Source organism: Neocloeon triangulifer, unplaced genomic scaffold (genome assembly GCF_031216515.1).
Source record: "Neocloeon triangulifer isolate White Clay Creek 2 clone unplaced genomic scaffold, ASM3121651v1 ptg000020l, whole genome shotgun sequence".
Classification (NCBI taxonomy): Eukaryota; Metazoa; Arthropoda; class Insecta; order Ephemeroptera; family Baetidae; genus Neocloeon; species Neocloeon triangulifer.
The window spans coordinates 1,010,657-1,027,921 of NW_026775561.1; the positions used below are offsets into that span (position 1 = coordinate 1,010,657).

The 17,265-nt window shown below is 34.5% G+C and overlaps 1 protein-coding gene across 2 annotated transcripts in view; it reads right to left on the minus strand.

Moving 5' to 3' along the window:
* Positions 1-17,265, minus strand: part of LOC132203833 (pleckstrin homology domain-containing family G member 1-like) — a 31,541-nt gene that overhangs the window by 3,826 nt on the left and 10,450 nt on the right. The window contains exons 1-7 of one of the 2 annotated variants that reach the window (XM_059631954.1): positions 7,109-7,253; positions 2,801-3,102; positions 1,676-1,772; positions 1,225-1,397; positions 809-909; positions 640-756; positions 39-351 (exon numbers count right to left, since the gene is read on the minus strand). In XM_059631954.1, the coding sequence (XP_059487937.1) occupies positions 39-351; positions 640-756; positions 809-909; positions 1,225-1,397; positions 1,676-1,772; positions 2,801-3,102; positions 7,109-7,160 (1,155 nt within the window). In that variant the 5' untranslated portion in view covers positions 7,161-7,253. Of the gene's footprint in view, positions 1-38; positions 352-639; positions 757-808; positions 910-1,224; positions 1,398-1,675; positions 1,773-2,800; positions 3,103-7,108; positions 7,254-17,265 lie in introns of those variants that run through there. The other variant, XM_059631955.1, reaches the window with a different exon arrangement.

Sequence of the window (17,265 nt, forward strand, 5' to 3'; positions counted from 1 at the left end):
GATTTCTTAAAAATTGAAGCCTCCAGAATCAAATTTACCTGCCAGTCGTGGAGGAGCGACTGGATTTCCTGGACGCGGACGGCGTGTTCGTGTCGGCGCTTCATCTCGTTGATGTGCTGGGCGAGGCCGGTCATGGCCTCGAGCGCCTCCTCGATGGCCGAGCGGCCGAGCGCCTCCGAGGGCAGCTGCTTCATCAGACTCTGCAGCAGCAGGTGGTACTTGAGCACCCTCTGCACGGGCTTGAGCAGGTACGAGCCGAGGGGCAGCGAGTGGTGCAGGGCGGTCTGCCTTTCCCGGCACAGACTCATCGTCTCCTCGTTCTGCATTATCTCCGTCAAAACACTAACCGTCCTGCAAAAAGATGGGTTAAGAAATAAGTTTTTAGAAAGCTTTAAACTTTTCAAATTCGAAAAATGTTCATGAGATTCAACTCTAACATATAACTAAAATTTACAATTTCTGGATTAATAAAAAAATGGAATTTAAAAAACTCAAAATTTGAAATAATTTGGGTCAATTTCGCTTTTTATGATAGTTTTGGAATTAATTTAAAATTTCTATGTTAATTAAATTAAGAATAACTCTAAAATTTTGTTCTAGTTTTGAAAATTCAAATAATTAAAAGAAGAAAACACTTACTTGGGGTAGCTTGTGCAATACTCTGTGTAAATGCGGAAGCCCGAGTTGTGCCTCACAAAGCATTGCGCCACTTTCACAGCATCTAAACTACACGCGTCCAAATCCCTCAGGAATCCTCTGCGAATGCAAAACATTACTATTTACTCAAATTATTAACTTCGAGTCCAACCTATTGAAACTGAGGATCGCCTCCATGTTGCTGAAGAGATCGGCCAATTGTTGCGGCGCGATCGGACAGTCCGCACTCTCTCGCCAGTTGTACAGATAACCCTGAAAAACAATTTTTTTTAATTATTTATGTAAAATTTCTCACGTTAGATTAAATCTCAGCTGGAAACATGACAAATAATACAGAAAAGTGAATTTTTAATGAAAATAACTATTTAAATTCCAAATTAATCAACTTGAGAAACAGTTTTTCTTTATATTTTAAAAATAATCTTACATTTCTTTCAGTTCAAATGCATGTTTTATAATTTTGACAGTGAAACCATAAAAATTCAATTAATTAATTGTATACTGAAAAGCGAGTTTGCTGCAGGGAATTAAGTTATGAGCAAATTGTTTTATTTTTGTTTTTTGTACCTCGACGACTTGTTCAAGATCACGAACGTAAACAGCCTCGGTCTCTGTGATTTCGAGCAGCACGCGCTCGACGGGGCTCAGGTGGGGTTCGCTGCAGTACCGGGGGCGCACTGGTGGGGGCTGCGGCGCCGAGATGATCAGAGTGCAGCCGCCCACGCCGCTGTCCGCAGAACCTGCGCAATCAAATCATGATTAGTCTCATCAATTGAAACCCACGCCGATTAACATGCAATAATAATAAATTGCACAATTCTCGGGCAATTATTTATTCAATAAACCAAGTGATTGTTATGAAATGAAGTTGTATGAAAAATAACTTTTTTTATTCTGTTGAGAATGAATTAAATTAAATTTTGTAAATTTTAAAATAAGTTGAAAATAAATAAATTTTGTTCTAGCACATTTTATTTAATTTTAAAATAGAGAATGAAAATCATACAAGATGATTTACCTGCTGAGCTGCCTGACTGGCGGTTGAGAAGGGCCTGTCCTTCGCGCAACGCCTGCCCAAGTCGCTCTCTTCGTCGGGCGGCAAGACATCGAGAACTCTGTCAAAACAAATTCATTTTTATTAATAGTCAGGGAATCAAAAGCATTTTGCCCCATGAAATTAATGCAAGGCTGAAATTTTCCCCATATTGAGCCACATTATCTGAGATTATTTCCTGCCCAGGCAAAAAAATTACATTTGAAAGGTACCGAATATTTATTTTTTGTAGTAATTTTTCTATTTCTTGAACAGTCGTAAGACCAACGTCGATGAATAGGAAATTTAATTGGCTTTTAAAATCACACCAATTTTACTCAAATCGGACAATTTTTGGCACCAAAACGTTCAATTTTTCAAACAAAGGTTGTAGATAATTTAGTTTTGCACACCTTTTGTATTTAATATTTTCTTCTAATTCAAAAGGAACAAAAGCTATGAATGAGTTAAGGTTGGAAAATGAGGTTTTATGCTCAATGTTAACCATACTGAAATCAAACACTAAACCTCATTTTTCAACTTTAACTCTTTCATAACTTTTGTCCATTCGGAATTGGAAGAAAATGGTAATAACAAAAAGTGTGCAAAACTAAATTATCTACAACTTTTTTTTTAAACATTTTACTCTAAAATGATTTCAAGAAGAGCTGGAGTTAAAAAACCAATGTAAGAATGACAAAAAATTGACCTTTGTTGAAACAATTAAAATTTTTGACGTAAAAAATTGTCTGATTTAAGGAAAATTGGCAAGATTTTAAAAGCCGATTAAATTTCCTATTGATTGATGTTAATCCCATGTTTCTACAAGGAATAAAAAAATTACTACAAAAAATAAAAAATCCGCCAACTTTCAACATTTTTACCTTGAAAATCTTACTAGGAATTCTCAGAAAATGCTTATCAATGGTGAAAATGTGAATTTTTACTGGGTTGCATTCTTTCATTCCTGTAATTTAACTCTTTTAATAAAAAAAAAAAAATTTATTTAAAAAAAAAAGTTCAAAATTTTAGTAATTTTTACATATTTCACCAATTCGTTGTTATTATTTTTTTTTGGTGCATGAATCAAATTGATAGATTTTGACTGACCTCTGCGTCTTCGTCGTCGGAGGTGGCGCCCTCGAGGGACTCGGTGGAGGCGAGGTAGGAGGCGGCAGAGGGGGCGCAATTTTCGCCCGAACTCGAGGAACTGGAGCAGGTGGAGGCGGCCGAGAGGGGCCGCGGGGGCTTGCCGGGGGCCGAGCGCAGCGTCGGGGGCGGCGGGGGCGGCGGCACGCTCGGCCGGGGTGGCGCCGAGAAGGGCAGGGCAGGGGGGCGGCATTCTTCGCCGGCGAGGGCGGCGTCGTAGATGTTCAGCAGCGTCGGCACCAGGTCCGATGTCCCCGACCCGCCTGCAACACAAAAATATAAATAATTATTCAAATTAAAAAATTTTTATATGGAACCAATTTTAAAAACTTGAAAATCAATCAAATATGCGATATATTTTAGAATAGAATGAATTTACTCTCAAAAATAGATTTTTTACATTTTCGATCCAAATAAAAGCCTCGGAAAAGCAAGTAATTCATTATTTAATCTTCATTATCTCATCAACGTATTAAATGGCGATTTTTAAAATTACAGGGTCGATGTGAAATTTCACGGGCTAAATTTTTTCCTAGCCCACAAAAAAAATCTTCAATATTTGTCTTTTATAAATAATATAATATGAAGTGGCTAAAAAGTGACATTTTCCTAAAGCCTACGACTTTTTTTCACCAGCAAAGTTGTTCAGCGTAAAAAGTTACGTCGGAATCAGTTTAGATAATTATTCTAACTTGAACCGATCCAAAGTTATGGAAAATCAAAAAAATCCTCAGGTCATTTTTGAACCCCTAAATTTTTTGGCAACGCCCCTTTTTTGAGGTCTCAAAATTGGCGATGAAGGCCCCTCTAGACACCGACTTCGGAAAAATAGTCAGAAATTCTCACAAAATCAAAACTTAGATTTAATTTTTTTTGTCCAATTATTTGAATTTCTTTTCCTAATTTTTCATCATGATTTACAAATTAATATACTTAAAAAAAAACTTAGAGGTCAGGTCAAAGTTGAAGCAATTTGTCAAACCATTTTCTTGCGACTTGATTCGGCCCAACATTTCAATTAAGAAAAAAGAAAGTGGCTGTGAAAAAAGATTTATGGTCGGAGCAGTTTAGCAATAATTCCCACAATAAATTACGTATAAAAATGTCTGGATTTTGAACTTTTGGCAGGTCGGTGAACTTTGCCACGCCCCTTTCGATTTCCTGCAAAATTATTGCGAGCGGCCCGGAGCGCTTTTTGTACATAAATTTGGAGGAAATTCCGCGGCGACTGAGCTGACGCGGCCAATTACCCGCGGTTTTATCTCGGCCGCTGAGCACTTGGCAAGCAAAAAACACCACCTTGGGCAAACAAGGTGGGCATAATCATCGGGTCACGTGACTCGGCCGGGGGCAAGGCTGCCGATCAGGCAATATATAGAAAGGGGTCACGCCGCACACACATGAGATGAGACAAGTAGCAAAAAAACTTCATTTGAAATAAAATTGTTTGAATAAATTGCTTAAAATCTTTGAAATATTTTTGCAGACTATGAATTTATTGAATTGAATAATAAATTAATTAAAAATAATTCACTTATTGAATCGATCAAAACATTGAAATAATAATTAAAAAAGAAAACCGGTTTTTGGATTTTAATTTGATTAGATCGGAATGGAAATCGAAAGCGTCTTGTTTTATTTCTTTCCAGCTTTATTTATTTATCTCGTTTCTTCTCCTGCATTGTTTGTTGCGTCGCCAGCAGCGATTTAATTACGAATCCGATCGATTTCGCCCCGGGCCGAGTTTATACACCTGATTTTTTTAAAGGCAGGTTTATGCAAATTGCGTGAGAGTTAACCTGGTATAAAGCACAGCTGCACGATTTCAACTGGCCACAGTTCATCATAATGAACAAAAAAGTGATAAAATTCAAAATAAAATATATCATATTTTAAAATATATTTTCAAGGTAGGCTTGCGATATCTGCACTGAAATTAAAACTTCTGAACTCTTTTCCATAAGAACAATGTAAATTTTTTATGTTGACTGACGTATTGGTTTAATTTTTCCATCTTAATTGAAGTCATTTGGTGAAATTTTTATCAATTTTGGGCAGGTCAATTTAGAAATAAAAATTATTTTAGAAAATTCCAATAAGAAACAATTGTAAATTTCAAAAATTCCGTTCTACCAATGACTCAAATTTTTCTTATTATCTCTTATAAAATGAAGAAAAATTCCATCAAAATTAATCTGGCCGCTTTTTTGCAAAATTCTCTTTAAATTTAAAACTTGCCCTTTTTCGCCCCTCCAATTTGTGTTCGGAATTTGCAGCTCTTGAGCTGACGAGGGATTCTTTTTTTATTTAGCGTTTCTGGAAATAACTCTTGAGATCGGGACGATGAAAAGCTGCAAGTGCGAAATTTTCGTGTCTAAATATTTCCGGCCTGATCTCGTTGGAATAGAAACTTTCCTCCAAAGCAACAAATACAATTGCAACCTCGTTTGTTTCCTTAGAAGTAGGAAATCGCCACAGGTCTCGAGCTTGCGTGACTCAAACGGAGAAATTGTGTTATAATTATTTTCTATAAAAAAAGTACAAGATTTCATTTTTATTATTAGCGAAATGATGTTCAAAATGGAAATCAAAACTAAAATAAAGAAATTGATTTAATTAGTTAAAAAAAATCTTCCGATTTGATTTATTTTTTAATTCAGCAGGTTTTTGCTAAATTTTCAAAAGAAATTCCAATTTGAAAATGCCCAAAATTAGGAAATAAATGAAGTTTTTCAAATATCTTTAAAATAAATCTCCATAATTTCGTAATTTTTGAATTAATGAATAATTTCTTGCACCGGTCTTTATGCTTCAATTTCCACAACAATTAAGACGTCATAGGAAAATAATTTGGTGCAAACCGGATAATAAAATAAATATCGAAAAATTGGAGCGCGTTTTCACTTTTGTTCGGGGAGCGCGGCCGAGATTGAGAGACGAGTTTTTTTTCGCAACGCACTAGCCTCGGGTCGAAATATTGAATTATTTTTTGTATTCTTATTCATGACGCGGCGCAGAGTGGAATTAACCAACCCTTCCTTCAAGTATGGCTGGGCAGAGAAGGTCGTTCCTGCGCAATCCCTTCTTCACGCACTTTTAATCGTTTTATTTGCGCTCCATTTTTACTTCAAATAAGAAGTCGAAATTTATGCATTAATTGCGGAAATTGAGAGAATTAGAATTCGTGTCGAAACACTTTTTGCCTCGTCAAGGTCGCGCACACCATTTTTATGGCGTTAACGAGTCACGTACAAAAATCAAAAACCCAAACAAGAAGAATTTCCGCAAAATAAGATTAAATCAATTAAAAAGAAAAATTTGATATTCTAATTATGTAAATTTTCTGTATTTTCTTTAAATGAACTTTTGTAATTAAATTAACTTTTGAAACCAAAAGAGCAGGATCGTTTTCGTCTCTTGAGATAAGAATTGCAAAAGATTGGCCGCGGTTTCAAAAGTGAGATGCATTTTTGTGGTTTGCCTTTTCCTCTGACAAGAGCCTTGTAATAAATACCCAGATTGGGAAAACCGTAAAAATTCGGCCTGAATGATAAGTGGAAAAGAAATTTTAATGGGTCCGCGTCGTAAAATGAAAATTCGATTCCAAGCCGCGGGAGATTATTTGCGTTTTCAAGGAGTGATGCAAATTAATAATATAAAAAGATCCTCTGAAGTGATAATTATATGAGAATGAGGCTTTGGATTTATTACGCAGTAGAAAGTTATAAAAATTACTTAGGCATTTCAATATTGAAAACGGTAATTAAATTAATTAGACTTCAATCTGCACTGGTTTGGTACAATAATTGCTCAAAGAAGATGAAATTATTTATAAATCAGGTAAAAAAATATAACGTTTTCAAGCAGAGTGATTTTTATGGTTTAAAATAAAAATACCAATTAAATAAAAAGTAAAAATTATTATTCAAAAAAGAGACTTTCCAGTTTTTGGAAATATGTTGGATTTTTAATTTAAAATTTGAAAAATGGATAGAAATAATATCAAAATAACGATTTACATATTATTTATCATATTTTAAAATCTTTCTTCATTAAAAAAATCTTCAAATTTCGTTTAATTGCGGAAATTATTCTCAAATTTCTTATCAAATTAATCAAGACCTTCAGAGCAATTCTAATTGCAAAAGGATCTTACTTAGTTGTTTGTCAAAAGTTTAGAGACAAAATCTCGATTCAAATATTTACTGTGGGCTGTGAGGGTGTTTGTCGCTGGTTCAGGGCAATAAAAATTGAGTTTTTTTTCCGTACCTTTGGCGGCGTCGAAGGCGGAATTAGGCGTCGAGCGCGGCAACAATATCATGGCATGGCTCAAGAGCGGACTGCGAGCAAGAGTGGATCGAGCGAGTGCACATGGCGCGACTGTTGCTCGATCGGCTCCAGCGGAGAGATTTTTCTGCTCGGCGGCAGCGGCAACGGCGGCCTCGTTTGTAAATGAGCAGCGACTGAATAGTAATTGCGCCGTCGCCACTCCTAATGCACTTGCCACTGCGAATTCCATTGTTTCGAAATCGCCGATTGACAAACTCGCTCGCGCATCTTCATTCATTGCAAATTAATTCATATGCAATTTATGTTTAATTTAAACTAATTTTTTTCAACATTAAATCAAATCTTCTTAATTTGGATGCGATGAAAAGGTAAAAATAAAATTTTCATTTGGAAATATTTGAAATTTGAATTATCAATCTTGATTTTAAAATTGAGAAATAATTTCTTAGAAATTGATTAATCATTCCTGCTCCTTTTCATTTCACCTTAATTTAAGTAACAATTTGCAAAAGCCTCAAATTTCGCGCCAGGTGAATTAAAATTTGTATATTTTAGTGTTAATTTAAAATTATTTGAAATAAAATGGTACTTATTTCAAGGTTTTCTTCAATAAAAGGTAAAATTTTTGGTTTTTTTTACACTTTTGACGCAAATTTTGAGAAAAATATAAATCTAGAACAATTCTAAAAATTACTTGTGTAAAATTACACGAACTATTTACATTTCTTCCTATTCCTACGACAAAATCATCCCCAAAATTGGACTTTTTTACTAACAAAATCATAAAATCGCTTCAAAGTGACCTTGACCTTTGACCTACAGCTTTGGTGTCAACAGAAAACTTGTTCAGCATGAAAAAGTGAGTCGAAAGAAGAAATTTTTATCACTCTATAAGTCTATAGCACTTGAGCTTGAAGATTTATAAACGTTTTTAAATATTTCAAAATGCATTGCATGAGAAACGAAAAAAGTGTCCAATTTTTTCATAATTTTGTCACAATTCCTTTTTGAATTTTGAAATATGTAAATATGCATAAAAAAAAGAAGGCCGTCAGGGTACCTTTGAAAATTTCCAGAGGATTTTTACTTCAGAAGAAGGAATTTAATCTTTCAAGTATTTTGATAACAAATTCAAAAAAGAAGTGGGTCGTTTCTTTGATATCAAAACTTTGAATCTCAAGATAAATGAAAAAGTGCAATGATGTGGCACTTTCCTATTATCAAAATCAGAAAGAGCTAAAAAAGATAAAAACAAATTGAAAATGAATACTTAAATTCCTTAACCAAAAATAACGAAAAACACAACTTTTGGTTTTAAATTGAAATTAATACTTTTTAAATGGAAATTGCAAAATGAAGATAAAAATTGAAGTGATAAAATGTGGAAAAATAAATAATAAATAAATAGAAAATACTCTGAAAGATTATGCAATTTATCTTAATTTGAAAACAATAAACTTGCATTCATATTATATAAAAAATATTATTTATTATATAATTTAACTAATAATTTGCCCGGAGCTGTTTTTCCCTTTTTCTTCTTTTGTTATTGAGATTGTTGGCGGCCTGATGGCGAAAACCTTCCAATGCCCATAACAAGTCCAGGGCAATTTATTATTCCATAAGAAATGCGCGCGTTCGTCTTTTGCACCTGAGCGAACACGATCTTGAGAAAGGTGCGTTTGTTTTTTTCTCTCTTTTAATCCTCCTCCTCTTTCATTCTTTCATCTGAGAATACAAAAGACACACCCTCTTAATTCCCAACGAGAATGAAATGCACATTTATCTAGCTTACTCGCTCCACGAGTTTTTTCTTCTTATCTTTTGTCTTGAGCAATTACATCATCTTTTTATTCATTGGCACATCAAAAAAACCGCGCTGTGCGAAGAGCGAGCGAGTCTTAAAAGGGTTATTTTTGGAGCGCACAGAGATGAACTCTAATGGAAATGTTTGCCTGAGCCGCTCTACATACAACGCAGAGATGAGGTCGGCGAGATGCAGTCTAGGCTTCCGAGCAAAAGACCTTTTGCAACAACTTACGTACTTATTCAAAGACGCCTCTTTCATGTCCATGGAAGACGAGGAAAAAATTAAGAAGAGCAAAAACAAATTGCAAAACTTAAAGAATAGTTACTCGAATTTAATCCGTCAATATTTTAAGTTTGAAACAACAAATATTATATTTTAATTTCAAATTTTGCAAAATGAAGAAAATTAATACTTTTAAATTACAATAGATTTTGAAAAAACTTCAATTGATATGACACTGATCCTATTCAGATTATTTTTCCTGCATAAAACTTTACAAAATTAATCCTGACTGTGCGAAAAGAAACTTAATTTTGATTCAATATTACTTTCTATTTTCAAAATTTTTAGGAGAAACGTTAATTTTGTACACTTTTATAGGAGAAATTAGCTGAAAAAGAGCTTGAACAGAATTAATTTTACAAATTAGGTTTGTTTTAAAAGAGTAATCAAATTCTTTTCAAATTATAAAAAAACATTTAAATGAAACAATTATAAAAATTTGTTTGAAGAAGTTGACACTCGAGGAGATTTCCATTATAAAAATTGTTTGTTTTTTACTTATAATATTCAGGATTGAAATAATGAGTAACTTTTTTAATTATTCTGTAATATTAATCCAGCAGATTAGAAGTTCTAACTTTATTCCCAAATTAAATTTTGAATTTTATAAATTAATTTCATTTCTCAATATAAAACCATTAAAAAAGTGATTTCACACCTTTGACCTTTGACCAAATTAAAATTTCAAGATCAAACGTGACCGTGTCAGGAGTGACCGCCACAACTGACTGCGTAATTGAAGAGAGACACTCGCACTCGGCTGCATCTGCCGGAACAGTTATCCCTGAGATATTATTGTGTAAGTGCCAAGTCAAGTCACTCATGCTCGCTCTACAAATGTAAGAAAAGAAATAAAAATAAGAATGTTGTTGCTTTGGTGCCCAAATTAACCATTTTTTTCGGGACAAGAGATAATTTTTAGTTTGTTTTGAAACTGCTCGCGTGTCGATTTCCTTTTGGACTTGAAAGCTCCAATTTCACTCTCTTGTTCTCTTTGCATACTCAATCGCCATAAATCTGCTTGACAGAATTCCAAGTGCTGCTGAATTTCCATTCGCTCGAGACGCAGACGTGCTTGCGAAGACCTTTGACTCTCCTTTGAATTAACATGCGTGTTTCTTTTTTTCGACGCACGCACTCCAATTCCGAACGGCGACGAGTGCATGATTTTGAAGCGAAAGAAACGAGACAAGAAAAGCATCCTCTTTGCCGCGCGACGACCTCTTGAGCAGTCGCGACGACAATGATGTCAGGGTGTCACTTTCTTTTCAATTACCATTCAATATATCTCCATTGGCCGCCGCTCCAGCTGCTCAACGCGAGATGAATAAGCCAGTCACGGACTGGCGCCATTTCAAATCATCAAATTTCAAAAGATAAAATCATCACTCCCAAGTCTATTAAAATACTAAATTTTAAATTTTTCCTAGTAAACAATTGAATTTGTATAATTTTGAATGTATAAATGATGTATCCCGTTATGGGCAGCAATTGCCTTTGTGATATATCAATAAACACAATTTGCAACTAAACAATTTTATGAAACATCTAAAATTTATTTGCAAAATTTAAGTTCTTTTAAAACTATAGACGAAAACTTAATTGGTGACGAAAATGATCCTCTCAACGAGACCTTTCAAACTATGTATCACACTTAAGGATCAGGTCACTTGAGGTCAATGGTCACGGTGACCCTTGACGCAAGGTCACCAGAGGTCAGTAATATGCATATCATTCGATTTGTCTCGTCGAGATAAACAGCTTGCGTCATTACCAAAAAATGTCTAAAACAAACGCAAATCAAGTTATTGACTATTTTCTAATATCCCTGCAGAGGCAAAACTCCACGTCTTTTAATCGTTTAATTTTATTTTAAATTCAACTAAAATTAAAAGAAATCGCAATTTTGATATGATTGACGTAAAATTTTACGATGAATCGAATGGCGATGTTAAATTTTACTTTAAAAGTGAGGCACATTCCCAAATTTGAGTTTGAAATGTTCATTTTGCAATAAATGTCCTTGACCTTTAACCTAAGACCTTGAAATGGACATACAATTGTAGGGATTGACGAGAGTAGCCATAACCGGATTTTTATTGTACAACCATTTGGAGCCGTGATAATTAAGTTTTTTTTTTCTAAATGTCGCATGAAACCCGCAATTTTTTAAATTATATACACAAATTTATGGAAGGTTAGGAATTAAGGTTTATTTAAAAATAAGTTTTATTTAACAGAAATTCATCAATAGAAATTATCAATCAGTTTGCTTTCAAAGAACTGAATAAACTTTAAAAAAAAATGCAAAAAATCAACAAAAATTTGATTTAATTTTCTAATTTTGCAAAGCATGGAAATAAAATTCGTTTGTTTTCTTTAACCATTAAGGTTAGCAGATGAAATAACCGGAATTGAAAAAGGAAAAATTGATTTCGTGCAGTCCGTTGCCGACTTTTAGCCGGAGAAGAAGAATAAAGCGGCGGCGCCCATTGCGAGCAAAAACGTCTGACAATGAAATGATAATGACGCGTATGCGGCTCCAATGCACTCCAGAATATCAAGCAGGCCCGGCCGGCGACACAACCCGAGGGTCGACGACCTCAAAATCTCTCACTTTCCGATTTTCATCTCTTTAAAACTCTCATTCGGCGTCACAGAGAAGAAGAAAAAACAAGTGTTTTATCAGCAACGATCTCTAAAGTTATATAAATTCATTTCGGCCGAGATCTTGTTAAACCATCAAAATGAACCAGGCCCGCATTACCAGCTTGACATTTTAAATTGTTAATTTGTTACAATTGTAAAAAACACACAGTGATTTTTTTTATTATTAATATTAAAAAGCTTCGAACAATTTATTTTTATAAAATTTAATATATTAATATTTTATTTTCTCATTTTGTAAATACTTTATTGATTTAAAATAATAAATAAATTTGACTAAAAATATCCCCTAAAATTAATGTTTGAAAATTCCTTGCAAAGATCTCTTTTGGGATTTCAATTTTGCCTACTTTCTATAATCTTTTATCAAATATTTGTAACTGTATAATTGAATTTTTGAAACAGGACATTTGGACGCACATGTCCTTATATCAGCCACTTCCATTTTCGTCTCACTAACATTTCAACTTTGGAAACTGCGTGGGCGCGACTCCAAACGCTTTTTATAATTATTTTGTTTGGCATTCCTATCTGCAGCTTTTCTTCGGTCCTTGGGTGAAAAAGTGACAATGACGCGTTTATGTAGAAAGTCGTCGCAATACTTAAAGTGCATCTGCAGCACAAAATAATCTTCACTTCCTGCGCCACAACTCGGCACATTCCTCTCTGCAGCATTGAATAAAAACAAAATTAAATTATCATCGCAGGTGAAATTAAAAGGACGTTTAATTCCCTCCGCGGTCGAAATTGATTTCCGCCGCGGCCATGTTTGCCATTTCACGGCAGCCTCCGTTTTTCTCCGAAACAACAAACGGCAAAATATTTTGAAACGTTTTTAAATTCTCATCACGTACAAAATATACAATAAATAAAAGAAAAGTTTATTAATTCCGAATTCCAAGCGATTTTTTGATGAAATAATATCTGCACTTATGCTTACGTCTTTTCACAGGTCCAAAGTGCATTTGATATAAAATTAGCCACGATTCTTCTCCTCGCAGCGCCAATTAAGAGAATAAAAATTCAAGCGCCGTCGTCAGCGATAAAAAAGCAAACAATGGAATTCATTACAATTGCGAGTGGCCTTTGAGCCCATGCGGGCTTTTGTTTCTGCGCCCAAACCATTTATTTCAAATGGAGAATAAAAAATTGAAAAAAGAATTCCATGAACTATTTTATATTTAGGCTTTTATTCAGAAAGATAAATATGACAAATTTCATGGAATTTGTCTTCATTGGAATATAAATGAAGCGTTTGATCAACCTTTTTGATTCGTCTTGGGTGTGCTCCCATTTAGAAGAGATGCCGATCTAAACAGGTCCGTCTTTTTATTTCGACCCAAACCATTCAACTCTTTTTGTCCATTTCTCCCATCAAGCACAGTTACTTTTTGCGTTGTAAAACGCGTATTTTTTTTTATTTTCTTGGCGTCTCGCTCGATAATTAGAAGTTGAATTTCTTTACTAAGACTTATAAGGAGAAGCAAATTCATTAGAATTTCTTCTTTTTTGGTGCGCGAGCGTGAAATTCGTTTGATTTTCCACGGTTTAATTTCGGTGTGGGCTGCAAACACGCCGTCTTTGTTTTTGGTAAATAGAAGAGGACTCGAGAGAGGAAATCTATTCCCGGACGTGGAATTCCAAACCTTTGAACTCGATTCAACCTCGGATTTGTCATTCTTCAGCGTCCACTTCCTGCGGTTTATTCATTTTCTCGCCGTAAAAAATCAATCATAAAAGTTTGATGATTCAAATTCAACTCACAAAATCACCATTTAAAATTTCTCATATTCCTCATATTTATTATATAACAAAAATATCCATGGGCCGAACATAAATTTTTTCAATTGATCCCAAATTCTTCAATTTTGAATTAAATAATATATTATCTATTCAAATTAACTGAAATTTATTGGAAAAAACCTTCAATTATTAATTGAAACAGATAATTTTCAGTAGTTCGAACGCTAAAATGTAAAAAAAAAATTAACGTTTTTCAAGTTTTCTCGAAAATTAACGCAGTGAGCCAAAATTTTCTGTAAAAATGATCTCTAAAGCCAAATCTATTAGTTTTTGAGGAGGACTTTTCTGTCCTGAGGTGGTTCCAACCTCTTAAATGTCTTGTTTTTCACTTAACACACGTTTTTTTACTCTCTTCAGCCGCAACTGCACCCCTGCAGCAATTTAATTTTAGCTCCTCTCTCTCGTTTATTTACACTTTTTTTTTTTTTTCTGGCTGCAGTCGAGCGACGCCTTCGACTTCGCCGCCTTTCAATCCAGAGATAATCCCACGTCTGTAATAATAATACATAACAAAGTCCAGCAGGGACATAAAAGTTTAAGTGCCGGCCTAGATTTTAGGTTAATGGGTCCCTCGGACGAGTAATGAGAATTCAAAAATAATCATATCAGAGGCTTTCATGTCCTCTCGGGATTGTCGTCGTTTTGTTTCAGTTTTGAGAATTCCCTTGAGGCTTATCTTTGCGAAACGCAGCAGAGCCTTGAAAAGTGCTGATTTGGTTCAGGAAAAAATGTTTCTGCTGTGGCCAGAGGAATTGCTAAACAAAGTTTATTGCACACCCTTGGGCGCTTTTGCAGGCAGTTCAATAAAAATAAAAACGCACCCAGGCTTTTAGCGTTTCTCAATTTTAAAAGCAATAAAAATTGATTTCTCTTCATTAAAATTTGGTAATTTGTTATAAAACACTTGATAAACTTTTATAATAAATAAAATCAGCTAAAATTGAAAATATATTTTTTCAAATTTTTGTTTCCTAATTTTTAAAATGCAAATTAAAAGAGCTACACGACCTTCCGTAATTACGCAGTTAAATTTACCATACAAATTGCTAATTTGGCCGAAAACGACTGAAGCGGAACACCATGACCAGTCCTGTATACATAAATTAATCGTGGTGAAAATTGACAAAGGAAGAATTTTATATGGAAACCGAATGTCAGCGTAATTGGCTTTCAATTAGCGCACTTATTCATTCTTTCAAACTCTCGATTGAATATAATTTTGTATCGCAGACGACAATTGAAGTAAAAAGCGGTCTGCGTGGAGAGAAATAAAATAATAATAACACGCGACGGCGGCGGCGGCGGCACAGAGGCGGAAGTCGACACAATTATTTGATTCACGCACTCGCTTGGCGGCGAGACCAACAGACCGCGGCGCACAGCTTTTACCAAATCGGGGATTCGAGCTTCGGCCGCGCCATAATAATTAAAACCATGCCAAAATAATTCAAATTTCACACATCCTCTTCCAAGAAATTCAATTAGGAAGAAAAGTGTGAAGAGATTGAGTTTCACATTTCATCTCAAATTAGTCCTCAAAGAAATAAACAAAAGTAAATTATCTGTTTAGTCCACGCAAAAACTACTTTGACTGGCCGCCATTTTATCCAAGATGGCCAACAATCTCTTGTCTGTCAATTTTGATGCAACAATTTTTTGTCTCAAACAAACTTCAAACTTGGCAGGCAAATGTTGCACATTCCAAAGTCATTCGGTCTGAAAACGTTTGAAACTCATTCCATATGCATTTCTGGATAAACTGTTATTTTACTAAAAAGAAAACAGGAAACCTGTATAAATATTGGGACGGAATTTGCAGCTTTTGTGTACAAATAATCAAGCTCTTTTTATTTATTATTGTTGCACGTCGGCCAAATGCGAAGCAGATCTGCCTGCGTTGTTTTTCAATTGCGCCGCAAATTTTGCAATAATTTTACTCGCACCAGGGAAAATTAACGAACAAGGCTTTTTGGCTTATATTTGTCTTTTATATACTCTCAGATAAGGGCGTTTCACGCGGCAATTAAGTTGTAACTCACGAGCAGATAAAAGTCAGAGTGAGACAATTTTTATCTCTGTGCCCTGAGAAACTTCTTAACGCTCGATTTGCCTGCACCGAAATCTGAGCGCGAAGGCAAAAATTATGATCTCATGCCAGAGCTGCAAATATTTGCCCACTGACGAGACTCTCGCGCGAATCATAACACACACTTCTCATCCTTATAAACAAGCAGGAATTAATGTACAAGAAAGAGACGCTTCTGTAGCATAAAATTCCAAGAAATAAAAGAAGCCTACAATTTTATTCATTTTTGTTATAATTTTTCCAATTTAAAATTTTTGTATTGACCGAGAAGAATAAATAATAATAATAATAATAATAATGAAAACATTTTATTCAAAAATTGAATTGGGGGTTTCTTTAAATGGATTTAAATATAAAATGACAATTAAATTAATTCAAATACTAAATTCTTTTGAATTAAAAAAAGTTTCCATCCAAAATTCTTTGATTCCTTTTAAAGTAATTAATTTTTAGCAGAAAAATTTGCTCCAAATTTCCCCTTTTTTTCGGTGATGTGAAGTGGCACAAAATGCTCTGTGAGTTTGAAGCACGCGCTGCTGCAATTGTCCAATTGAGAGATTTTCCTCGCATGAGTCACGCCGCAGGAAACGGTTTGAGATGAGCTCAAAGATGCGCTTGCAACTCTTTTTTTTCCACCACTAATTGTGACTTTTTGTCGCCAACACGCACACACGCCGCGACAGCCTCTTGAGAATTAAAATGCAGAGTTTTCAAGAGTCATCCGCATCTTTCCTCCCAGCACCTGCACACGCGTATAAGATATGAAATTACTTTAGCGGAACACGTGCCTGAAATGACAAGACTCTGCAGCAGGGATCGATGGCTTTTCCGAGCGAGGAAGTCCGCGTTTCGAATGAAATGAGAAACGGATGTCAAGTTTTTATTGTTTCTCAAGCCGTAATTTGACAAAGAACCAAAATTTAGGGAATTTTTAATCAATTATTCAATTGGTTTAAAAAAATTCTATTAATTCATTCTCTTTTCACAAAACGCAACTCAAATTAAAGATATCAATAAAAGATTTACACTAATTAATCAGTTTTAAGTTGAATTAATATCATTATTTTTTTAAATTCCAAATTGCTGGTTTTATGAGTGATTTTGAAAAATTAAAAAAAAAACGCAATTATCTCTGCTTCTAATGATTGTAGAACAATTTTCCAGGTATTGCTGAACATATCTCAGCGGGTTCTACAACTATTCAGCGGGAATCATAATTTCAGGTCAAAGGTCAAGGTCATTTTCAATGATTTTAAGTTTCAATCTCAAATTTGAAAATCAATTCATCATTTAAAATTAATTTTGAGGTAGTCAATCGTTTCCTCGTGAGATTTTGCGTGGTATTTGTAACAACTGGGCTGAAATTATTTGTTTTTAAATTTAAAAATTGGCAAAAAGTTTAAAAAAATGTAGTTTTTGTCAGGATCATCATTGTAATCGTCTTTAAATTCCTCCCTGATGATTTTAGGTACAAAATGATGATGACAA